The 27,148-nt window shown below is 39.3% G+C and overlaps 1 protein-coding gene and 1 long non-coding RNA gene across 7 annotated transcripts; both read right to left on the reverse strand.

Annotated features, from left to right (window-relative positions):
• Nucleotides 1–664: 664 nt before the first annotated feature.
• On the reverse strand, nucleotides 665–1,757 carry LOC124278775. The gene is made up of 2 exons (XR_006899187.1): nucleotides 1,563–1,757; nucleotides 665–1,518 (listed from the first exon to the last, which is right to left on the reverse strand). It is a non-coding gene; the product is annotated as an uncharacterized LOC124278775 (long non-coding RNA).
• Nucleotides 1,758–5,679: 3,922 nt separating this feature from the next.
• Nucleotides 5,680–26,313, reverse strand: LOC124278773. Of its 6 annotated transcripts, none has more exons than XR_006899186.1 (7): nucleotides 26,151–26,313; nucleotides 10,522–10,642; nucleotides 9,757–9,878; nucleotides 9,152–9,260; nucleotides 8,526–8,665; nucleotides 7,159–7,496; nucleotides 5,680–7,038 (listed from the first exon to the last, which is right to left on the reverse strand). XR_006899186.1 is itself a non-coding variant. In XM_046714550.1 (6 exons), exons 1-6 carry the CDS (start codon nucleotides 26,185–26,187, stop codon nucleotides 7,246–7,248), a joined length of 780 nt encoding a protein of 259 aa, XP_046570506.1. In that variant the 5' UTR covers nucleotides 26,188–26,313; the 3' UTR covers nucleotides 5,680–7,245. The 6 variants fall into 6 exon arrangements, 1 of the variants encoding a protein (XP_046570506.1); XR_006899185.1 differs by having other exon boundaries at nucleotides 5,680–6,941; nucleotides 7,122–7,496; XR_006899184.1 differs by having other exon boundaries at nucleotides 5,680–6,941; nucleotides 7,062–7,496.
• Between the last annotated feature and the right edge of the window lie 835 nt (nucleotides 26,314–27,148).

Consider the following 27,148-nt stretch of genomic DNA (forward strand, 5'->3'; position numbering starts at 1 on the left):
AGATGTTTTCAAGTGGGAATTTGGGGCAGTAATATCAGAGATGCTTTCAAGTGGGAATTTGGGGCAGTAATATCAGAGATGTTTTCAAGTGGGAATTTGGGGCAGTAATATCAGAGATGTTTTAAAGTGGGAATTTGGGGCAGTAATATCAGAGATGTTTTCAAGTGGGAATTTGGGGCAGTAATATCAGAGATGTTTTCAAGTGGGAATTTGGGGCAGTAATATCAGAGATGTTTTCAGAATCCAAGTACAACTCCACCGTTCTAGTGGAACCACGGTGTCACGTGACGTGTTTTGGCCTCACGTGAGACCGGACCCAGGATGTGTCGAAGCACGTCGGGTAACCCAGTCGTATAAAGACGCCTCGATTCGCTGTACAGAGCTGCGTCCCTTAGACATGTCGGGATCCCATGTTTAACAGTTTAAATCTCTGATACCGTGGACAGAATTGTCAACACAAGTGGTAATCCTATGACATCTCCCTTATTGCTTCGCCAACATCCAGCAGTCCGTAACATATAGGAAATACTATCCAAACCAAAGTCTCACATTCTTCACTGAAATATTCAAATCATGTGGTAATAGAATCTGTCATGATATTGCGTTTCTATTGTGGTTGAGTATAACATCTACTGTGCTAGTGATTCAGACACAATAACGAGAGTTTACTGCTACTGGAATGTTTATTCCGTTTAACTCAGAAAATAATACAAAACATGAAAATACCAAGATAACAAGAAGTAACACACAGACATGACGTCATTCTCAAACCTGCCTCTATCACACGGTGGACGATCAAGCTACACCACAGACGTTTAAACATCTGTACAAAAGGCTGTTTCATTTCATGAACAAACCGACTCCACACCACACACAGATATGCATGAAAAACGTATACAATGATCATTTCAATAAAGACAAATGGCAACAAAATTATACTTTCAAATGCAACAATAAAAATCATATGAATAACAAAAGTCGTGATTCATCCAGTGATCTACACGACGAAAACCCAACAATGGAGTGAAAACGCATTTCGCTTCCAATTTCCATCTACCTGATTTTTACTTTCATGACAAATAATTGTGAGTAAAAACAATGCGTCTACATAGTTCCACATCCTTTTCCAAGTCGGAATTATCACTGGACGACATATTATGAAAACCTGTATCAAGCGGTTGTCTGCAGAGACTTGAGGTCGGAGTTTGGATCCCATGGTCGTGTCATACAAAAATTCGTTGTAATTGTGTTACCCTGTTTAGTAGTGTCATGCCATAAGACGTCGTAATTGTGTTACCCTGTCTGCTCGCGTAATACCATAAGACGTTGTACTTGTGTAACCCTGTCTGGTAGTGTCATACAATAAGACGTTGTAATTGTGTTACCCTGTCTGGTCGCGTCATACAATAAGACGTTGTAATTGTGCTACCCTGTCCGCTCGTGTCATACCATAAGACGTTGTAATTGTGTTACCCTGTCTGGTCGCGTCATACCATAAGACGTTGTAATTGTGTTACCCTGTGTGCTCGCGTAATACCATAAGACGTTGTAATTGTGTAAACCTGTCTGGTCGCGTCATACCATAAGACGTTGTAATTGTATTACCCTGTCTGCCCGCGTGATACCATAAGACGTTGTAATTGTATTACCCTGTCTGCCCGCGTCATACAATAAGGCGGCGTTGTAATTGTGCTACCCTGTCTGCTCGCGTCATACCATAAGACGTTGTAATTGTATTACCCTGTCTGGTAGTGTCATACCATCGTTGGTAGTCTGTCATACCATAAGACGTTGTAATTGTATTACCCTGTCTGCTCGCGTCATACCATAAGACGTTGTAATTGTGCTACCCTGTCTGCTCGCGTCATACCATAAGACGTTGTAATTGTATTACCCTGTCTGCTCGCGTCATACCATAAGACGTTGTAATTGTATTACCCTGTCTGCTCGCGTCATACCATAAGACGTTGTAATTATGTTACCCTGTCTGGTAGTGTCATACCATAAGACACAGTGATGTCACATCCTGTTACTGGACTTTGTAAACAAAAAATTACATCATGGCGTTTCCTAGTTACATTCTAATCACGTACGTTGAATAACTCCGTCAATACCTATAATATAAGTTAGGGGGGCTTTCTAAGCAGGTAATCAGAATTCAGACTTCTCGATACGATCACGACAGAGTCATCTTTAAAATAAACGTTAAAGGAATGGAAAATATATAAAAAGAACTAAAACCCTCTGAGTTTTTACCTCTTTGGCATCAGCTAAATTATGTACAGAGTAAAAAGCTAAAACAATACCATGAAATACCTCAATCAATTCGTTCTTAGTATTGGGAATAATGCTATTGGTCTTTGGCGTGTCCAGTACAAAGAACGTATTACAAGATGTGATCGGTTTTAACTGTGAGTTCTGGACACGTACCATCTTGACGGTGTGCGGGTAGATCATGTTCTGCTCCGATAACTGCTCGATGTAATTACCGAGGCACTTAAAGCAGCAGATAGCCGTGAATACCTGGACTCGACACAACTGTATATACCGCCACCAGAGGCCATTCGCCAACCACTGCTGGCATTCCCGCACGTCACGGAAACATGTGAGGGGTGACGAATTGGAAACGTGTTTGTCTCTAATTCAGTAGTGAATGAAGCACAAGTAAAATATACAATGCTACAGGTGTGTGACAAATACTGGCCGTACATGTACTGGCCGGATTAACAAATTACCTGTACAGTGGGAATGTATCTGTAGAGTTTGAATCTATTTGTACAGTGTGTATGTGTTTGTACAGTAGATTGTATCTATACAGTGTGTATGCATGTGTACAGTGTGTATGCATGTGTACAGTGTGTATGCATGAGTACAGTGTGTATGCGTGTGTATGTTTACAGTGTGTATGTGTACAGTGGGTATGCATGTGTACAGTGTGTATGCATGTGTACAGTGTGTATGCATGTGTACAGTGTGTATGCATGTGTACAGTATGTATGCATGTGTACAGTGTGTATACATGTGTACAGTGTGTATGCATGTGTACAATGTGTATGCATGTGTATAGTGTGTATGCATGTGTACAGTGTGCATGCATGTGTACAGTGTGCAGGCATGTGTACAGTGTGAATGCATGTGTACAGTGTGTATGCATGTGTACAGTGTGCAAGTGTACAGTGTGTATGCATTTGTACAATGTGTATGTGTGTACAGTGTGTATGTGTGTGTACAGTGTGTATGTGTGTACAGTGTGTATGCACGTGTACAGTATGTATGTGTGTGTACAGTGTGTATCCATGTGTATAGTATGTATCCATGTGTACAGTGTGTATGCATGTGTACAGTGTTTATGCATGTGTACAGTATGTATGCATGTGTACAGTGTGTATGCATGTGTACAGTGTGAATGTATCTGTACAATGTGAACGTATCTGTATGGTGTTATTGCATCTGCACTGTGTTTTGGGTGCAGTTCAGACGTGTTGAATACAATGCTTTAACAGATGAATGTGTTGTGGTGGGACGTGTTACCATGCGCTGTATGCGAGGAATGGTCCCCTGATCCCCAAGTATACTTGTAAACAATAGCCCTATATACTGAATGGTCCCCTGGTCCCCAAGTATACTTGTAAACAATAGCCCTATATATTGAATGGTCCCCTGATCCCCAAGTATACTTGTAAACAATAGCCCTATATATTGAATGGTCGTTTGGTCCCCAAGTATACTTGTAAACAATAGCCCTATATACTGAATGGTCCCCTGGTCCCCAAGTATACTTGTAAACAATAGCCCTATATACTGAATGGTCCCCTGATCCCCAAGTATACTTGTAAACAATAGCCCTATATACTGAATGGTCCCCTGGTCCCCAAGTATACTTGTAAACAATAGCCCTATATATTGAATGGTCGTTTGGTCCCCAAGAATACTTGTAAACAATACTGAATGGTCCTCTGGTGCCCAATATAGCCCTATATACTGAATGGTCCCCTGGTCCCAAAGTATACTTGTAAACAATAGCCCAATATATTGAATGGTCCCCTGGTCCCCAAGTATACTTGTAAACAATAGCCCTATATATTGAATGGTCCCCTGGTCCCCAAGTATACTTGTAAACAATAGCCCTATATACTGAATGGTCCCTGGTCCCCAAGTATACTTGTAAACAATAGCCCAATATACTGAATGGTCCCCTGGTCCCCAAGTATACTTGTAAACAATAGCCCAATATACAATATATACTGAATGGTCCCCTGGTCCCCAAGTATACTTGTAAACAATAGCCCTATATATTGAATGGTCCCCTGGTCCCCAAGTATACTTGTAAACAATAGCCCTATATATTGAATGGTCCCCTGGTCCCCAAGTATACTTGTAAACAATAGCCCAATATATTGAATGGTCCCCTGGTCCCCAAGTATACTTGTAAACAATAGCCCAATATACTGAATGGTCCCTGGTCCCCAAGTATACTTGTAAACAATAGCCCAATATATTGAATGGTCCCCTGATCCCCAAGTATACTTGTAAACAATAGCCCAATATACTGAATGGTCCCCTGATCCCCAAGTATACTTGTAAACAATAGCCCAATATATTGAATGGTCCCCTGGTCCCCAAGTATACTTGTAAACAATAGCCCAATATATTGAATGGTCCCCTGGTCCCCAAGTATACTTGTAAACAATAGCCCTATATACTGAATGGTCCCCTGGTCCCCAAAAGTATACTTGTAAACAATAGCCCAATATATTGAATGGTCCCCTGGTCCCCAAGTATACTTGTAAACAATAGCCCAAATATACTGAATGGTCCCCTGGTCCCCAAGTATACTTGTAAACAATAGCCCAATATATTGAATGGTCCTCTGGTGCCCAAGTATACTTGTAAACAATAGCCCTATATATTGAATGGTCCCCTGGTCCCCAAGTATACTTGTAAACAATAGCCCAATATACTGAATGGTCCCCTGATCCCCAAGTATACTTGTAAACAATAGTCCAATATACTGAATGGTCCCCTGGTCCCCAAGTATACTTGTAAACAATAGCCCAATATACTGAATGGTCCCCTGATCCCCAAGTATACTTGTAAACAATAGTCCAATATACTGAATGGTCCCCTGATCCCCAAGTATACTTGTAAACAATAGCCCTATATATTGAATGGTCCCCTGATCCCCAAGTATACTTGTAAACAATAGCCCTATATATTGAATGGTCCCCTGGTCCCCAAGTATACTTGTAAACAATAGCCCAATATATTGAATGGTCCCCTGATCCCCAAGTATACTTGTAAACAATAGCCAAATATACTGAATGGTCCCCTGGTCCCCAAGTATACTTGTAAACAATAGCCCAATATATTGAATGGTCCCCTGGTCCCCAAGTATAATTGTAAACAATAGCCCAATATACTGAATGGTCCCCTGGTCCCCAAGTATACTTGTAAACAATAGCCCTATATATTGAATGGTCCCCTGATCCCCAAGTATACTTGTAAACAATAGCCCAATATACTGAATGGTCCCCTGGTCCCCAAGTATACTTGTAAACAATAGCCCAATATATTGAATGGTCCCCTGATCCCCAAGTATACTTGTAAACAATAGCCCAATATATTGAATGGTCCCCTGATCCCCAAGTATACTTGTAAACAATAGCCCTATATAATATATTGAATGGTCCCTGATCCCCAAGTATACTTGTAAACAATAGCCCAATATATTGAATGGTCCCCTGGTCCCCAAGTATACTTGTAAACAATAGCCCTATATGTTGAATGGTCCCCTGGTCCCCAAAGTATACTTGTAAACAATAGCCCAATATATTGAATGGTCCCCTGGTCCCCAAGTATACTTGTAAACAATAGCCCTATATGTTGAATGGTCCCCTGGTCCCCAAGTATACTTGTAAACAATAGCCCAATATATTGAATGGTCCCCTGGTCCCCAAGTATGCTTGTAAACAATAACCCTATATACTGAATGGTCCCCTGGTCCCAAAGTATACTTGTAAACAATAGCCCAATATATTGAATGGTCCCCTGGTCCCCAAGTATACTTGTAAACAATAGCCCTATATGTTGAATGGTCCCCTGGTCCCCAAGTATACTTGTAAACAAAGCCCTATATATTGAATGGTCCCATGGTCCCCACAAGTAAACTTGTAAACAATAGCCCAATATATTGAATGGTCCCCTGATCCCCAAGTATACTTGTAAACAATAGCCCAATATACTGAATGGTCCCCTGATCCCCAAGTATACTTGTAAACAATAGCCCAATATATTGAATGGTCCCCTGGTCCCCAAGTATACTTGTAAACAATAGCCCAATATATTGAATGGTCCCCTGGTCCCCAAGTATACTTGTAAACAATAACCCTATATACTGAATGGTCCCCTGGTCCCAAAGTATACTTGTAAACAATAGCCCAATATATTGAATGGTCCCCTGGTCCCCAAGTATACTTGTAAACAATAGCCCTATATGTTGAATGGTCCCCTGGTCCCCAAGTATACTTGTAAACAACAGCCCTATATATTGAATGGTCCCATGGTCCCCACAAGTATACTTGTAAACAATAGCCCTATATGTTGAATTCTGTGAAACATATTACGTATGTAGACACAAACTCAGAAGCAAGAAAAATCAAATATCAGTTGATTGTATCGCAAGTTTGATGTTTAGCTGGACATATAGCAAGTCAGCGATATTACATCCAGAAATAGAACTTGTCTGACGCTCCGTCAGCTCACAAAGAAACTTTGCAATTTCTTATTTTAAACAAAATGCAACTTGATTTAAAACTTTAAAACACCCCGAATAATTTCACATTATACATATCTCACCACAGCGTCCATTGTACCAGTGTACCATTACAGAACATTACTTTATACAAACATACCTAGCTGCTGATTATTTTATACAAACATACCTAGCACCCGATTACTGATTACAATCATATCTAGCACCTGATTACTGATTACAAACATACCTAGCACCTGATTACTGTTTACAAACATACCTAGCACCTGATTACTGATTACAAACATACCTAGCACCTGATTACTGATTACAAACATACCTAGCACCTGATTCTTTCATACAAACATACCTAGCACCTGATTACTGATTACAAACATACCTAGCACCTGATTACTTTATACAAACACACCTAGCACCTGATTACTGATTTGTGTTACATGTCCGGTTATGCCTCTACCCCAGTTGGCGTCAGTTTATGGAAACCCGGGCTGGATGAGAATGGCGAGGACACAAACTATCATGGACAAAATTTTACAATCAAAACTCGTGCGACATCCGGAGTGTGCTTCCCTAAGGGCGGTGTCTGACTTCATTATTGTCGACAAGCTGACCGTGGCCTCAGTCGTGTCGCTAATCAAGGCCTCATCTTGAGCTTCTGTTATTGTTGTTATTGTTGTTGTTGCCGTTGTTGTCGTTGTTGTTGCGGTTGTTGATGTTGATGAAGCTGAAGCACAACATACATTTGAAACTTATTCCATGCTACACCTGACAATTTCCTCCAGGTACAGCGGCTAAATGAATGAAATGGCAGATTTTCCCACCTCTAACGGAACACCTGAGTAGCTTCGTGACCCAGGGTGACCTGTTCGTCGTGTATGTTGCACTGTACTTCTACATCTGGCGAGAATATCAGCCGATGTGAAACATTGCTCCCTGAAAACCCCTGAAATCTGCTCTTTCGGCTCTTTCTCGTTTTATGACAAATTTCGTATTTTAAGTTCAAAACTGATATGTGTGAGGTGAGCTTTTCATTCAGGTCAACCTATTTGACACTGTCACAGAGGGTGTGAGGTGAGCTTGTCATTCAGGTCAACCTATTTGACACTGTCACAGAGGGTGTGAGGTGAGCTTGTCATTCAGGTCACCAACCTATTTGACACTGTCACAGAGGGTGTGAGGTGAGCTTGTCATTCAGGTCAACCCATTTGACACTGTCACAGAGGGTGTGAGGTGAGCTTGTCATTCAGGTCAACCCATTTGACACTGTCACAGAGGGTGTGAGGTGAGCTTGTCATTCAGGTCAACCTATTTGACACTGTCACAGAGGGTCCTTATCAACCCTGTGCTGCAGAAGATCAGGTATATGTTTATATAACTCGACGTTATTAATAACACTGGAAACATACAGCTGGAGAAGATAGGCAGTGAGTCATCAAACTACTTCTAATGTTTATGAGGTCCACTTTAGTGGTATGTGTGTGCGTGTGTGTGTCTGTGTGTGTTTGTGTGTGCTTGTATGTGAGTGAGTAAGCGTGTGTGCGTTTGAGTAAGCGTGTGTGTGCGTGTGTTTCTGTAGTGTCTGTGTGGTTAGTGTGGTGTTTGTGGTGATGATGCCATTCCCTTTGTTTCAACGGTATTGCTGACGTGTTCAGATATAGTTCAAGGGCACCATAACTCACTGGCATGAGAGTTACAAGAAAACGATGTCATCATAGGGAGCTGTCCAATCTCAGGAGAATGTGCAGGAACTCACGTGACTGTGTTGTTGCACATACGGCCCCTTTGCTCATGGAGACGTAGGTCGTGGCCAAGTTGTGCATCACCGTTTCTGCCTCTGCTCCACACAGCGTCTTGGCAGCGACCCGACAACACGTGACGAATTCGTCCAGGGCTCTGTAGCAGAGTATCCGAGTTTGGATTTGAACATCATGTCAGTTGCATCACACATGTCAACTAATGGTGGGAGGAAGGCTAGGGTGGTGCAGGTATGAGACGTTCACATTCCTGGCGCAGGTCACCAGCAACGATAAAGAACAAGGACAAAGGAAGAATTATGCGAATCTGGTGTCTGATCCCATGAACTCAGGATCCTGGCACACTTAGAAACGCAACTGGGGTGGCGGGGTAGCCTAGTGGTTAAAGCCTTCGCTCGTCATGCCGAAGACCCGGGTTCCATTCCCCACATGGGTACAATGTGTGAAGCCCATTTCTGGTCTCCCCCGCCGTGATATCACTGGAATATTGCTAAAAGCGGCGTAAAAACTAAACTCACTCACTCACTCTCACGAGGAACGCAACTGTACGCGACAAGACCAACCGGGGTCTTTAATCTAAATATTTGTCTGTATTTTCAGCTGGTAAAGCCGTGGTTATCCTCACCTGCACATCTCCATCTTGGATCCGTCTACACGCTTCACGTCGTCGTTGCACAAATCGACCTCCATGTTGATTTCTTGCTCACTCCAACAGCTGCCTGTCTTCACGTAGGCTACAACGAACAACTATGATGTAAATGACGTCACATGTCGTAACTCTAAGGATTGTTTACGACTGATGTGATTCGATGATGATTTGCCGCTGACGTAACTCTAGAGTTACTTTACGACTGCCATAAGTCTTATGATGCTTTACAACTGACGTAACCCGAATGATGCTTTACAACTGACGTGACTCGATGATGCTTTACGACTGACGTAACTCTAATGACGGTTTACCAATGACGTAACTCTCATGACGGTTTACGACTGACGTAATTCTAATGATACTTTACGACTGACGTAACTATAATGACGGTTTACGACTGACATAACTCTAATGACGGTTTACCACTGACGTAACTCTAATGACGGTTTACGACTGACGTAATTCTGATGATACTTTACGACTGACGTAACTCTAATGACGGTTTACCACTGACGTAACGCTAATGACGGTTTACCACTGAAATATAAAGTCATGTGCACAGTAAGGACTAAACAGCTCACCTTCTTTTGATTCGTTACATATGTCGTTAATCTGCATTGCGATTGGCTGCCACGTCAGTCGACTTTTCTGACTACAGTTACCCAGATGCTGCCTTGCACAAGTAAACAGCTCACTGTATTTGCTGAAACGAATAAAAGGAACATCTTTAGTTGTGCCTGGAGTCTTGCATGAAAGTAAATGTGATTCATTCTTCACATACAGTTAAAACTGTAATTATTCCGAAATTACATAATGCATACGTCAATATTTTTATATTTTAAATGCATATGCATACACACATAGTCATCTTCTTCACGTAAGGATCGTTTAATACAATAATGCTATTTGAATGTGCATGTTCGTGCAATTTAGGTGTTGCGTGTTTGTTGGGAGCCGAGACTCCAACGTATCTACAATGTTGATATCATGTTGTTTTGCCTATTGTGTGCTCATAAAACACTTTCTAACAGTATACACCTCGTATATTACGGCTTGTTGAAAATCATATTCTATGCGGCATTGGTTTATGGCATCCAGGAATGGCACCAATGAAGTTTACCAAACATTATATATTTCATCAAACACAATGTCCTCTGTTTTGCACGCAGGACGGGGTGATCCTCGGCGCACGTGACATGTTCATATTGTCAACACCAGAGCATTCATGCCACTTCATGTTAAACAATGTCACTCTTTTCCTGAACATGGTCATCGTTGAGGTGAAATATCCCATTGAATTAGTTGGACGTGGAATTTTTTGAAGACACGGGTAAAACAAGCAAAACCTGCATTCGGCGTCAATGTTGCCCGGGTCAACAAACGTCAACTTGGAGAAGATGAGGCTGCTGATGTGTGGACAGAAGGCCGCCTCCTCATTGCTGCACGCGGCCGCCCAACTCACCAGCACTGCAACACAAACATTTACATACTCTTCCAGTGCCGCCAGGTGACGCTCGTGCCTCGCTAGCATTCCACGATACCAGGTGGCACTGCAGAAAATTTATATCACGTGATTGTGTTTATTACTAAATATTAAGTATTAAACATTATATTTTGCATAAATGAAATTTGTTTTTCTATGCTAGAATGTCTCAGAAAGGTTTCTTTCTGTTCTGGTTCATCGAACACCTGGTGTTGTTTCAGAGCTTCAGTTGCAGCAGAGTAATCTGAGGACATGTTGGATATGTGTGTTGGATGTTGGATATGAGTGTTGGATGTTAGATATTTTACCTGTGGATGTCATGATACCAGCTGATCAACACAACATCAGTTACACCTTAAACCATGTATAGTAATATACCAGCTGATCAACACAACATCAGTTACACCTTAAACCATGTATAGTAATATACCAGCTGATCAACACAACATCAGTTACACCTTAAACCATGTATAGTAATATACCAGCTGATCAGCACAACATCAGTTACACCTTAAACCATGTATAGTAATATACCAGCTGATCAACACAACATCAGTTACACCTTAAACCATGTATAGTAATATACCAGCTGATCAACACAACATCAGTTACACCTTAAACCAAGTATAGTAATATACCAGCTGATCAACACAACATCAGTTACACCTTAAACCATGTATAGTAATATACCAGCTGATCAACACAACATCAGTTACACCTTAAACCATGTACAGTAATATTAAGAAAAAAAACACACCCCAAAATAAGTTTAGTTTAAACATATTTTATTCACAATGTGAAAAGGATCGGGGACAAGTTCTTTCAACTTATTAAACCCCTCTCCAAAGATATTTACAATAAGAAATTACATCACAAGCAATTATTAGAAACAGAGGCAGAGAAAGACTGAAAGATAACAGGGGGAAATGTTATAATACAAAAGGTGTATAAAGAGAAGACTACTGGAATCGTTTTGATTTGCATATATATTGATGTACATTTCTTAATATAATTTCCTTTTTATGATTTGTCAGATCTGCAATGCTGTTTAAAATAGCAGATAATGTAATCACAGAATTACTACCACATGCATCTTGAATAGCTTTAAACATGATCTTTCCATGTTGGTTGTATAAAGAACATTCTAAGAAATAGTGATGAGCATTTTCGCACGGGTTTCCACATGCGCAGGATGGATCAGTGATTAGCCCTACTCTGTACGGATCGTAACTTAATCTACTAGCTTCATGACGTAGTTGAGTATGTAATATGTTAACTTTTCTAATACCGTAAGAAAAGTACGGTGGAGCTGAGTTACATGATGTTATTATGCTCGATTTAAACTTTGATAGTGAAGTGCAATTTCTTACATCTGTAGATAAATTGTTCTACAATCTTATAGTCGATGGGAAGAACGACTCATGAGACTTTTTTATTCTTGTTTTGGCAAGCAGATATTGCCTGAATTTCTTAGATTATATTGACTCCTGGAGCCCACGCACTGAGGAATTATTCTTCTACGCTCTGATAGTGCTTCCATGCCTGTTTCATAATATAGTGATTTAAAAGAAGAATATTTGGGAAGTCCTGGAATAATTCTTGCAGCTTCCAGCTGGAGCCTTTCCACTTCTAAACTTAGTTCTTTTCCGCAGCCATCCCAGACTTCGTATGCGTACTCAAAGTGAGGGCTTATAAAAACTGTGTAAATCTTTAGAAGTGTATTTCTATTAAGAATTTATTTAAGTTTTCTAATTGAGTAAATCATTTTAGAGGTTTTGGAAACAATATTAGATACATGGGAGGACCATTTGTCGTTCGATGAAAGTATTATCCCCAAATGTTTATAATCTTCCGCCGTTTTAACAATCTTATCGTCAAATAATAAATTAATCGAGCACATATCATCTTTAAGTGAGAAAAGTACTGATTCTGTCTTATCTGGGTTGTAAGATATCAACCACTTGTTTGTCCAGTCGTTTAACCTTCTGAGATTTACGTTTAATGAGGTTTCTATCCTGTTAAGATTTTCAGAAGCCTTGCCTAATGATGTGTCATCTGCTAATAGTCGCGTTATGCAATCTAAGTCATCAGCAATATCATTTACATAAACAAAGAATAAAAACGGACCCAACACTGATCCCTGTGGGACGCCAGCTTGGAGTAACCTTGGTTTAGACAGGGCTCCATTAACAAAGACCTTTTGACAGGGATTACATATGTAATTACGTAACCACTCTACCTTTAATACCATACATTTCCAACTTATGTATAAGCCCTCTGTGCCAAACACGATCAAAAGCCTTCATCAGAAACATCACAAAAGACCATACAATATTGGTCCTTATCATCTAGAGCTTGGCATATTTGATGATATATTTCAATTAATTGATGGACAGGTGAACTCCCAGCTTGAAAACCAGCTTGGTATTTGTACAATAACTTGTTCTCTATGAAATAGTTAGATATATGCTTGAATACAACTCTCTCAAACAGTTTACCGACACAACTTATGAAAGATATCGGTCTGTAGTTTGATGCTTTAGTTTTGTCACTTTTCTTGAATACAGGCATTACATGTGCTAATTTCCATTCTGATGGATACACACCTTTTCGTAATGACAATTCAAAAAGCAAACATAATGGTTCACTTATTGAATGTGCAGTTTCTTTTAAAAGATTATGACTTATTCTGTCGGGACCCGCAGCTTTATTCAGCGGCAAACATTTAATTATATCTGTAATTTCCTGTTTAGTCACTGTTATAAATTCTAAAGTGGATTTTGTACGTCTATCAAACTGAGGAGGAGCCATATTCTCGTCATTTACACAGGAGATCGAGGCAAAGTGGTTAATTAAAAATTCAACTTTATCAATATCTGAGAAAAGAGACGGGTCATCATCATGAGGATATTGTTTGAGAGCGGGAATGCAAGTTGCTGTACCTGAATGTTTTACAACATATCGCAACATGCATCATCAACATATTCACATTTGTTAAAAATATCAAATCAATCAGTAGTTTCGATAATATTGTTAAGTTTATCGTATTTACCAGTTTTGTAACACCATACTTGTCTAGTAAAACACGTTCTGGTGGTGACATTTATGCCTAACGAATTATAAGTTCCTCTATGATCACTAACTTTCTTATCCTATTCAACAACACCGCTGGATATGTCCTCACTTACTATCACAGGGTCTATTAGCGCAGCAGTGGTTCTAGTCACTCTAGTAGGTTCCTTAATAACATTGTATAGGTTTTTTCGTTCCATTAGTCCACACTATTTATAATAATTGTTTACTTGACAGCAAATTTTCGTTTAAATCTCCAACAATCGTTATCTTACTGGATGCATCTAAGGCTGTTTCTACACTTTGATCTAAACGTTGCCAGAATGTATAGTTATACTCAGGTCTGCATACAACACATAATATTAAAAAAATTTGTGGAAGAAATAGCTTGATCCAAATCATTTCGTCAAGAATATTTTCTAAATCTACCATCCTTTCAAAGGCAAGTTGTTTACTTACATATATCATGACCCCTCCCCGAAAAGCATTTCTATCTTTTCTGACCGGTTCGTGAAAATTATCCCATAAAAGATCAGTGCTGTTTAAAGTCTCATCCAGGTGTGTTTCGGTAAAACAGACAATGTGGTAGTCAGAGAGAACTTCACTCAAATAATGTAACTTGTTGCGCACACTTCGTGTATTTAAGTGAAATATATCAAGTGCTTATTCAGAGTCATGGTTCAGTGGGCCTGGATTGGTCTCTACGTCCCCTGCAAGCAGTAGCAACAATAGGAGGACCACAGCTATGTTGGCATGTTGGCATTATGTAACTGACATTGTAGCAAGCAAAGAAATGTATGCACACAGCAGGTATTGCATTCAGTTTTGAACAAGCTGTACAACTTTCCAAATTCTTGACGAATGAACCTTGGAAATAACATTACATGAAACATTGACAGGAGTGGATTCTAAAGTGATTACAAGAGCTACATTAAGTAATACAATTGAAACTTCCTATCGCCACACGGTATTGTGTTAAATCATTACCCATATGGAAAATGTTGACAACAATATGTAGTAAAAGTATCCATGTGACACACATGATAGGAAGATTGGATATAAACAGAATAAATGCATTTTTCTTTACACGATTCATCACATCTATATTTCAACCGGCAATGCAGATCTGACTTCAGGTAAGAGTTAGGGTATAGCAGAAGTGTTTTGTAGACAGGATATAACATTGGAGGTACTACGACTTCAGGTAAGAGTTAGGGTATAGCAGAAGTGTTTTGTGGACAGGATATAACATTGGAGGTGCTATGACTTCAGGTAAGAGTTAGGGTTGAGTCGATTCTGCGTTTCGTTTTCAGATCTCTTGCTGTTTTAAAAGGTTTGCTTCTGTGCTGGGTTAAGTCCTCGTTAATATACACGGAACTTCGTTTGTGTCGTAGGTTTCTCCTGTTGCTGATGGCCTTGTTCCGATCCCAGTAACTGACAAATTTTACAATTATCTGTCTGTTTTGACCTGGTGAACTGTTTCCCGCTCGATGACACCTGTCAATGTCGGAGATGTTGATGTTGGGGTGAACGTCTTTCAGTATTTCCATAACGACTTCATCAGTACTTTCATCACTTGTTTCTGGAACACCACTTCCGACGATTATATTGTTCGAGTTAATCTATCTTCATTTGCAGCTCGTGGCGAAGTTCGTCAATTTCACTTTTCAACGGAGCAACAACATCGTTCAACATGCCATACATTGCAGCTCTGGCCACACACTATAAAGGATTCCTTGAATTTATCTCGGAGACCTGGCATCATCGACACGTTTGTCAGCTTCGTAGTAAGAACATCCATCGACGCCTGGTTTATGAACTCAAACACTGTGGGTGTTCCCTCTAGTTCAGGTGAGCTGAGCGGTGATCTAGGCTGGTCACTTGCTTTGGGTGCAGATGTACTCGTCCCAAAAGTGAATACTCCAGGTGTGATAGTTGATTGTACTAGTTGTTTTGAGGATTTTGGTGCTAGTGAGTCTAAAGGTGAACCTCATGGTTTCCTTTTTTCGCTTGCCGATAATGACAAAACAAGTATGAACCTGTCTGCAAGAAGATTGTTTACAAGGTGTCAGAAACTAGGATACTGTACAGATATTGGATGCTGCAGCAAGTAGGGGTGGATGGATACAGATGACACATATCCCCGCCAGTAAACTGTTCGAACAATCACATGCCCATGGTAGACACTCTGTACACTCATCCCATAGCCTGTGTACACTTATCCCATAGCCTCTGTACACTTATCCCATAGCCTCTGTACACTCATTCCATAGCCTCTGTACACTTATCCCATAGCCTCTGTACACTTATCCCATAACCTCTATACACTCATTCCATAACCTCTGTACACTCATCCGAAAGCGTCTGTACACGCATCCCATAACCTCTGTACATTTATCCGATAGCCTCTGTACACTCATCCCATAGCCTCTGTACACTTATCCCATAGCCTCTGTACACATTCGATAGCCTCTGTACACTTATCCCATAGCCTCTGTACACTCATGCCATAGCCTCTGTACACTCATCCCATAACCTCTATACACTTATCCCATAGCCTCCGTACACTCATCCCATAGCCTCTGTAACTTATCCCGTAACCTCTATACACTCATCCCATAGCCTCCGTACACTTATCCCATAGCGTCTGTACACTCATTCCGTGACCTCTGACATCCTGTGCACTCACGATTTGCACGTTCACTCCGTGTGCAGGAGGCGCGTAGCGAACAATTCGGTCAAAGGGTAAACATTGGTATATTTATAAATATTGTGCATCCTGAACGGTAGACAAGGGCGTCATAATATTTCCTCGTCGACAGGGCAGAGTTTCCTTGGGTGAGTCAGAATGAGAGAGAGAGAGTGAGAGAGAGAGAGTGAGAGAGAGAGAGAGAGGGGGGAAGAGGGAGAGAGAGAGATAGGGGGATGTCCGTATTCTTACAACCTAAGTATAACACAATGCTGTCTTCGCTTCTTTGTCATTTAAATATATTTTTTTCTAAAGCCTCACATTACCCTAGATATGGGCTTACATCAAATTGTTTTTTGGTTTTATTATGTCAACCGAGGACCGTAAAATATTAATGGACGGAACAGTTGTTGGAAGCTGTTGGATCAGTGTTTGGATAACGTAGTTTGTAACACAGGTGAAACAGCTGTTACTGATTCTTCCCATATATCGCACATTAATTTCTGCATCACATAGACTCAGAATGGGTAGGATCAAAACGAAGGAAGTTTGTCAAATAATATTTGGTAGCAATAGATATCATGCAGTCATCAACGTAACTATAATTGTCCTTTTCGACATTGAATAATCTGTCCCAGAAAAAAAGAAAAGAAAAAAAAGGAAAAAATAATGTAGCTTCAGATTTCGTCACAAATAAACTGTTCGCTGGCCCAAATACATTGTAAACTGTTCGCTGGCCCAAGTAAACTTTCGCTGGCCCAAATAAACTGTTCGCTGGCCCAAATAAACTGTTCGCTGGCCCAAATAAGCTGTTCGCTGGCCCAAATAAACTGTTCGCTGGCCCAAATAAGCTGTTCGCTGGCCCAAATAAACTGTTCACTAGCTATCCTGGACGTCCTTCAAGACACACATATCTGGAGTTATTCCCCTTTTATTGTTTTTACCCTGCGACTACCCGGTTGATATCCCAGAATTCTTGACTGGTTTGAGATCTCTGCTGCGCCACCCGAAAGCGCATTTGGTAGTATAAGGGCCTCCTACCCTTACGTTGATAAACACAGATGAAATACAGTTTTCTCTTGGAATTAAATGAAAAAATATAGTCATGTTTTTTACCAATTAATGTTTCCATCTTCATCATGATGATAACAAATGAAAACATTTTGAAGCTCATCTGCCAGCGGTAAAGAACTGTTAGGATTGAAGTCAATGTACGTCTTGAATTGTTAGCCGAACAGTCCTATCATAATCTATTCATTATTATATGTTGATGCACTTGGGAACCTCATAAATATGCACGAACTGTTTTTATTGAATTTGTAATAGTGACTATAATATCTAGACATATTATAGCCTGCCTAAGTGAGTCATACTTCCCAAACACGCGTCCTACATCAACGTATTGTCGGTTAATCCTTTGAAGAACTTACGTCGTATTTACACGGACATTTTACGGCATAATGTGGATGTGTTCAGTATAGGTTGGTAAATCTACATACATAAACACAAACATTTGACAAATCCGCTGTGCAAGATAAAAATAAGTAATCAATCAGCGTGTTATCGGTTAATCCTTTGATCGATGTTTGTTTTGTAACACAGCTGATAATTCATCTTGCTGGACTTCCATGCGCATATCACATAACATGTAATACATTTACCTCTCCAGACCTCAATATATAATGTTCAGTTTCTATTCCAGTGCTAAATGGGAGCCTTTGTCGGGTAATATGAGTGGTGTTACTACTAATTATACCTGTTATGAATTCATTCACTGACCATCAATTGAATGATGACAAATAGCATGTGTAGGTTTATACCATCAAACATTCGTTACAGCAAGGGGGTAATAATCGTCTTAAACATATTGGTGGTCGACGCTGTTTTGAGGATATTAAGTTCTTTGTTGTACTCAAGTTTAAAACTGTATATACCTATTTACCCAAATGGATTTTAGATTTTTCTAGCAATGGCAAAGTAGGGTTGATTTAGTTTACGGATTCCAATCAATCAAAAGTGCGTCTTAATAGCAAAGTCACAACCTTGTTACACGACATGGTTACAACATTGTTACACGATCTGGTTACAACCTTGTTACACGACCTGGTTACAACATTGTTACACGACATGGTTACAACATTGTTACACGACATGGTTACAACCCTGTCATTGTTACACGACCTGGTTACAACATTGTTACACGACCTGGTTACAACATTGTTACACGACCTGGTTACAACCTTGTTACACGACCTGGTTACAACAATGTTACACGACATGGTTACAACCTTGTTACACGACCTGGTTACAACATTGTTAGACGACATGGTTACAACATTGTTACACGATATGGTTACAACATTGTTACACGACATGGTTACAACATTGTTACACGACCTGGTTACAACATTTTTACACGACCTGGTTACAACATTGTTACACGACCTGGTTACAACATTGTTACACGACCTGGTTACAACATTGTTACACGACATGGTTACAACATTGTTACACGACATGGTTACAACATTGTTACACGACCTGGTTACAACATTGTTACACGACCTGGTTACAACCTTGTTACACGACCTGGTTACTACAATGTTACACGACATGGTTACGACATTGTTACACGACCTGGTTACAACATTGTTACACGACATGGTTACAACATTGTTACACGACCTGGTTACAACATTGTTACACGACATGGTTACAACATTGTTACACGACCTGGTTACAACCTTGTTACACGACATGGTTACAACATTGTTACACGACCTGGTTACAACATTGTTACACGACCTGGTTACAACATTGTTACACGACCTGGTTACAACCTTGTTACACGACCTGGTTACAACATTGTTACACGACCTGGTTGCAACCTTGTTACACGACCTGGTTGCAACCTTGTTACACGACATGGTTGCAACCTTGATACACGACATGGTTACAACATTGTTACACGACATGGTTACAACATTGTTACACGACCTGGTTACAACCTTGTTACTCGACCTGGTTACAACATTGTTACACGACATGGTTACAACATTGTTACACGACATGGTTACAACATTGTTACACGACCTGGTTACAACCTTGTTACACGACATGGTTACAACATTGTTACACGACATGGTTACAACATTGTTACACGACATGATTACAACAATGTTACACGACATGGTTACGACATTGTTACACGACATGGTTACGACATTGTTACACGACATGGTTACAACCTTGTTACACGACATGGTTACAACATTGTTACACGACCTGGTTACAACATTGTTACACGACCTGGTTACAACATTGTTACACGACATGGTTACAACCTTGTTACACGACCTGGTTACAACCTTGTTACACGACCTGGTTACAACATTGTTAGACGACCTGGTTAACTGTCGAGGTAAACAACACAGAAATAGGTCATCATACCATCCACGCATCTGAAAATCCGGAAATGCCCACACTGCTGGGTTACTTTAATATAATCGGACAAGAACTACAGGGGATATTTTCAAATAACGGCAGCTGATGGGCATCCACCGTTCTTATTGTCTTATTGTTCAGGTTGAAGAAATTCTGATATGGTAAATAGATGCCCTGTTCCCTGACCACCTGGCAGCTAGACGACGTAATTAGATTTGTTGGCACGAAACATGAATCGGTCTGGATCAGTGCCCCTTTAAAAGTATTATTGCTCCCAAAAGAGACTCTGTGTGTTGATGCAGTTACCGAAAACACAGCCTGTCTCTAAAACACACTCTGTTCCTAAAGGATATTCTGTGTTTAAAATAATTCTGTCGCTAGAAAACATCCTATCTCTGAAGCACCATGTCTCACCAATATCCTGCATCCAAAGCACATTCTTACGACATCCAAAGCACATTCTTACGACATCCAAAGCACATTCTTACGACATCCAAAGCACATTCTTACGACATCCAAAGCACATTCTTACGAAAGCCTATTGCTGCCGCTTTTGTAGCATATAATATTCTTTCATTAAAATCTCTCGTTGCTTCGAGTATTTTGAGTTGTTGAAAGAAACTTGAAGCAACGAGAAATTAATGCAAACAACGAGAAAATACTCGAAATTTCAAGAAAAATATTTGAAATAACGAGAAAACACTCGAACCAAGGAGAAAATAATCGAAAGAAAGAGAAAACAACCAAATAAAATGATAAAAACCTTGAAGCAGCAAGAAAATAATCGCAGCAACGAGAAACATCTTGCCACGCTGTGCTTGCTATGTTACAAAAATGGCAGCATTAAGCTTTCGTACATTCTTTCTCTTAAACAATATCTTGTCTCTGAAGCACATTCTGTCTCTGATACATATTCTCCCTCTCTAAAAATATTAAGGTCTTTAACACATTATAGAAATACCTCAGTGGTAGTTTAGACAGACAGACGGACCGATTTATTCAATAAAGAGGTCTTGGGCCCACAATACATACTTTCTTGGTGATACCATATAACACCTGGGTGAGAATATAGCTGCTGAGCAGGCACAGGTATCAAAGTTTGTAATAAATATTATATGGACAACAAAATGCATTTATAAATTATTGGCTTTAAATGATGAGCCTTACTGTGTACCAGTGATAACTGCCAGACTAAGTGGTTATGGACTAATAGTGTTGGCTCTCAGTTTCCATACTTTATATAAATACAAACACATACTATATGCAAGGTAGAAACATTGCGTGATGTCAGTAAATTCACCATGTTTTGCGACACATAATGAGATTTAACATAAGGTATAAACGGGTATATATATATTTCTTTCAAAGAATATCATAGGTTTCACAGACAAACAGTATGTGTAACTCATCTTCAATAAAATATTTTTTCTTAAATTTACAAAATAAACTAACCCTATCCTTAAATTCTGTCTATTGTATCTACCGGTTTCCATAGCAAGACCGTAATTTTGGCATTTAAATCTAGCCATTGAAGATCTTAAGTAATAAGGAATATCACCTGGCAAATATGATTCTACGTTTAACAATGATTTGAACTGTCTATAGTAGTTGCACTTGGAGGAAGTGCTTAAGCTTGAAATCCATGACAGTTGCAAATTATCTGATAATCTTTGTCTGAATAAAGAGATGAAAGATTTTATGCAACCAACCTGCTGGGAAACCCAGACAAAACCAAACCCAAATCTAAATAAGATATCTCGGATGTGTGTGACCCAAGTAGTACGGCCTACATTATCAAGGGGCATAAGCATGTGATAACACTGGTTTTGTAACCTGCTAGGAGGTAGAGTAATTAGTTGACACCAGTACTTAACTGCTCTGGTCAGGTATACCAGCTGTAGAGGCAAACGCCCACATTCCCCAATACCATATTATCTTATGTAGATACACCAACTCTAAGAATCCACTTACAGAATTTCAACTGTGCTCTTTCTACATCTTTACTATAGTATATATCCCATAATTCTGAGCCATAACACATAATTGGCACAACCATACTATCAAATATCTTTAGTAAATCCTTATATGGCATACCTCCAACCCTCTTAGAATACCCGTAAATTGACATCATAGCTTTGTTTGCATGTGAGCGGAGACAAAATTGCGCCTTGCTCCAAGATAATTTTGGAGTGAATACAAGTCCTAAATATCTATATGAGGAAACACTATCTACTCGTTTTCCTTGAAAATACCATTTTTCATATGATTGAAGTGGACCACCATTGCGAAATACCATTATTTTAGTTTTATCCACATTTATCTTCATTCCAGTTTGATCACAGAAGTTTTCCAAAGCATAGATCTTATACTGCAAATCTAGGTAAGAGCTGGCTACTGAAGACACACCATCAGCAAACATGAGATTACGTAGGTTATCAAATGTTTGGGAAATAAACACAACTCTCCCACCGCATTCTTTCATTATTTTTTCTAGTTTGTTTATAAAGATTATGAAGATCTGTGGCCTTGACGGGTGCCAATATTACAACTGAAATACTTGGAAATACCATCTGACATAGTTTATAATTTACACAACTATATTTACTACAGCAAAGTATTAAACTGATAGTGATGAATATTGCTCAGAAAACAATTGGGTTTGGTCTCATTATAGTCACTTTACTTAATAGTTATTATTAAATCGCATATTCATGTATGCATGTCACTATAAAGAATGTCCTGTAATCATTTTTCTATATTTAGTCAAATTTATTTGAACCATAATAAAGCAATAGAGAAAATGCTGATGTTTTAATCGAATTTGCAGATTAAAATGAAAAAGAGAATGAATGTGCACGTAATGGTTCTAAGAAATCATATTTATCTCCACAATTCAAGGCTGCTAAGTGGGACGCCCCCAAGCCTGGATAATGTTTTGAAAATGCCCTACAGACGTATTTGAAGTTTTAACTTGTAGAAAAGGAACGTGATGCAGAAAGTACAAGGCTAGTTTAGATAAAGGCAAAACTGAAAGGATAAAGCCATCCCAGTTTCGGAAACAAAAAAAATCCTGACAGGTATTCGAACAACGAATAAATGTGGTTTTCGCATTTCAAATCTCTCCTTTCAACTGGAATCGGTCATACGTAAAAGTAAGATAACTGAAGCCTTTTAACTATTTGAAATTAAGAACGTCTCGAGATCAGGACAATATTTTGGCAGAAAGGATGTAAGATCATTCCTTAGATATGTTTTTGACACAGGTATTTTTCAAGTTCCTTCGCTTCCTATGTTATAATCGCGTTGCAGAAGAGAGAGGGGACAAAAATCGCTCAGATAACTTATCTGGGTATCTCACTAATGAGTGTTTTTTCACTTTTGGCAAATATTCGAGACAAACTCCCGGAATCAAAGACTGCTTTCCGGAATAACTACTCAATTACTGACCACATTCTTACCTTTTATGCTTTGATAATAAAGTCACCATTACAAAGACATAAAATATATTTGTAGATTTAATAAAAATGAATCTGACTGTGAATCGAACGAAAGTATGGCAACGTTTCATAAGGTTGGAATGAGCGGCGAAATGTATTTATCCATCTTGAAGGCTCTGTACAAAAATGTTAAATAATGTGTTCGTTGTGGATAGGTGTCCACGACTATTTTCATTGTCTGAATGGGTTTCGCTAGGGATGCATCCTTAGCCCTGTTCTCTTCTCCTTCTTTATCAAACAAACGTACTTTGTAATTCTTAATTGTGGTAAACACGATGCCCAAATGATCCCTAACTTTTTAGAACTTCTTAATTCTCTTTGCCAACGATGTATTACTGGTGTCATACTTTATTCTTGGACTGCAAACTCAACTGAATATGTTGCAAAAACTATAGTAATAGAAGGTAGTTATATCGGTTAATTTGGAAAAAGAGTGAGATTGGTAGTATTTAGAAGAGGGTGACCCACATCTTTGCATGAAAAACGGTGTTTTCAAGGAAAGACAATTAATGTTATTAATTCCTAAATGAAAAAAAATAAATGTGCACGTACAACTTTTACCGAAAATAACCGTCAATATGCTTTTAAATTTAGACACTGTAGACAACATTGGCTTCACACATTAGAAACCTTGTATTTTGGAATATTTTTTAGAATTTATATTTCATTCAAATTTATAGAAAGTATAGACATGATGTCACAACTAATTGATCAATAACGGTGTTAAAATAGGTGTAAACATAAGAGAACTTGTATGTTATGTAAAAGAGGTATGGGGAATGAAATCCACTTTATCTTTACACGTCCAACTATCAATAATATGAACATTCAAAATATGTCAAAACCCGGAATTTCATTCCCTACACATGTATGTGTATTATACTTGAATGTTAACTCTCCTCCACCTCGTCTCCCCATCCCCGTTCCCCGTTTCAATATGGCGACCCTGTTCCCGTCGTGTTGTATAGTCATGATCAGATCAATGCCGAGGTTTAGCGTACCACACATTATTTTCACAGGAAGTTTCGTGTTGCCCTCTCTACAATACTCCAAGGAGCCGTATCTTAAGTGCTCATATGGGAGGCTATTGCTGCTCGACCTCTGTTCACGGAGAATTCCTTGTGTGATATTATGAGATGTGGTAGAAGTGCCATCTAATATATTGTTTAGATCGATTTAATCTTAGGATTTACTACGCGTTTTCGAAGACTGCAGCAAGGACAGACAATGTCGGCTGTTGATACCGTGGCGAAAACGTCGTCGTCGTCCTATCAGGCTGCGTGATGTCAGCCAAAAAGACTCAACAGAAAAAAGACGCCAGTTTCAAACACCTGTTGTATCTTAATCTAAGTTTCTATCTTAGTCTAAACTTCTATTTTAGTTTAAACTTCTATCTTAATCTAAACTTCTATCTTAGTCTAAACTTCTATGGGTCTACACTTCTATTTTAGTTTAAACTTCTATCTTAATCTAAACTTCTATCTTAGTCTAAACTTCTATGAGTCTACACTTCTTTTTTTAGTTTAAACTTCTATCCTAATCTAAACTTCTGTCTTAGTCTAAACTTCTATCTGAGTCTACACTTCTCTCTCAGTCTAAACTTCTATCTTAGTTTAAACTTCTATCTCAGTTTACACTTCTCTCTCAGTCTAAACTTCTATCTTAGTTTAAACTTCTATCTTAGTTTAAACTTCTATCTTAGTTTAAACTTCTATCTTAGTTTACACTTCTGTCTGAGTCCACACTTCTATCTTAATCTAAACTTCTATCTTAGTCTAAACTTCTATCTTAGTTTAAACTTCTATCTTAGTTTAAACTTCTATCTTAGTTTAAACTTCTATCTTAGTTTACACTTCTATCTGAGTCCACACTTCTATCTTAGTCTAAACTTCTATCTTAGTCTAAACTTCTATCTTAGTCTAAACTTCTATCTTAGTCTAAACTTCTATCTAAGTCTAAACTTAGTCTTTGTGGTAAATACTCGCAATTACACACCCCTATCAACTAGGTTGACAACCAGCTATAACCAAGTGTATTTGTAATCAGATATAACATCTTGGTATACACTTGCATACATGTGAGTATATAATTGGTTACTCACGTGTATATATGTAGATATATGAAACTACGTGTATATATGTGAGTATACAATTAGTTACACACGTGTATATATGTAGATATACGAAACTCTATATGTGTATATATGTGAGTATATACATAATGAGCTATACAAGATGAAACTATATACGCTTTATTAGCTTTTCATGTGTATATATGTTGATACATGAAACAAACTACACACAATTATGTAGGTATATTAAAGTAGTTGTGTACGTACGTGTATATTTAAGTATACTAAACTAGCTATGCACGTTTATACGTGTGTGTACATCTAACTTGCTCTTCGTGATTATGTGTGTACGTTGGTACACAAATGTATACATGCATAGATGTGAAAGTAGCATTCAAATGTATGTAAATGTATAGTCATGTGAAACTAGCTATTCACATGCATGTAAGTTTGAAGATAAGTGAAACCAGCTATTCACCTGTATAGGAGTACACATGTGTTTTCTGAAGGTATATATAACCAACATGACACATGTATGTTTGTAGATATGTGAAACCAGCTATTCACCTGTATATGAGTATACATGTGTTTTCTGAAGGTATATATAACCAACATGACACATGTATGCTTGTAAGTCCAGGAAACTAGTTACAGATGTTGTCAATCAGTGGATTAGAATCCTGTATTGACAATGTACAACTGATAAGCGCTAATCTTACCGAGAAGAAATCCAACTTCTAGGATGGTGAACTTCATTGTGACTACTGCGTCCGATACGTCTCACATGCTGATGTATGGCGCTGATAGAAGCGACGAGGCGACATATGGCCGGGAGACGGGGGAAATGCTGGCGTTATCACGAAACAGAGGAAAATATGATGTCCTGTTCGAGCTTGACCCTCCTATTGTGGCTCACGTGACCAGGTTTGTTGACAACAGCGTGCATCTATCCATGTTTATGTAGGAAACTGGACCTTCTCCAACCACCCACTGTCCTCTCTTACTTCCAGTCCACCAGTCCGTCATCATCATCGATCTTGCCATCCATTTATCCTAATTAATTAAATCTACTGCTGTGTGGAGGGTTAGTAGGGCTGTTTGGTAAACACCTTTCAGCAATATTCAGACAATCCCATGGTGGGGGGAACCAGGTGCAGGTTTCATATGCTGTACCCATGTGGGAAATCCAACCCGGGTGTTTACCGTGACGTGATAAGACTTTAACACCACCGTAACCAGTTCCATCATACCTAGAAACTCACAATGCACAAATACAGATATCAAATACACAGTTCAATGTGTTACATATGTACATCTTATTTTGATTCAACCATATCTACCTACCTACACACCGTCCTCTCTACCTATCTACCTTCCTCTCTACCTGTCTACCATCCTACCTGCCACCCTACCTACCTTCCTCTCTACCTCTCTACCATCCTACCTGCCACCCTACCTACCTGTCTACCATCCTACCTGCCTCCCTACCTACCTGCCTCCCTACCTACCTGTCTACCATCCTACATGCCTACCTACCTACCTACCTTTCCCTCTACCTACCTACCTGTCTACCATCCTACCTACCATCCTACCTGCCTCCCTACCTACCTGTCTACCATCCTACCTGCCTCCCTACCTACCTTTCTCTCTACCTACCTACCTGTCTACCACCCCACCTGCCTCCCTACCTACCTGTCTACCATCCTACATGCCTACC

Source organism: Haliotis rubra, unplaced genomic scaffold (assembly GCF_003918875.1).
Source record: "Haliotis rubra isolate DU_JTF1 unplaced genomic scaffold, ASM391887v1 Scf241, whole genome shotgun sequence".
NCBI classification, from domain to species: Eukaryota; Metazoa; Mollusca; class Gastropoda; order Lepetellida; family Haliotidae; genus Haliotis; species Haliotis rubra.

Coding starts and splice junctions, on each gene's coding strand:
- LOC124278773 (XM_046714550.1), bottom strand. CDS start 26,187: ATGAAGTTCACCATCCTAGAAGTTGGATTTCTTCTCG. Junction 9,261..9,756: donor ATGTAACGAATCAAAAGAAG/GTGAGCTGTTTA, acceptor TGTTCGTTGTAG/CCTACGTGAAGACAGGCAGC. Junction 8,666..9,151: donor TCCAAGATGGAGATGTGCAG/GTGAGGATAACC, acceptor ACTCTGCTACAG/AGCCCTGGACGAATTCGTCA.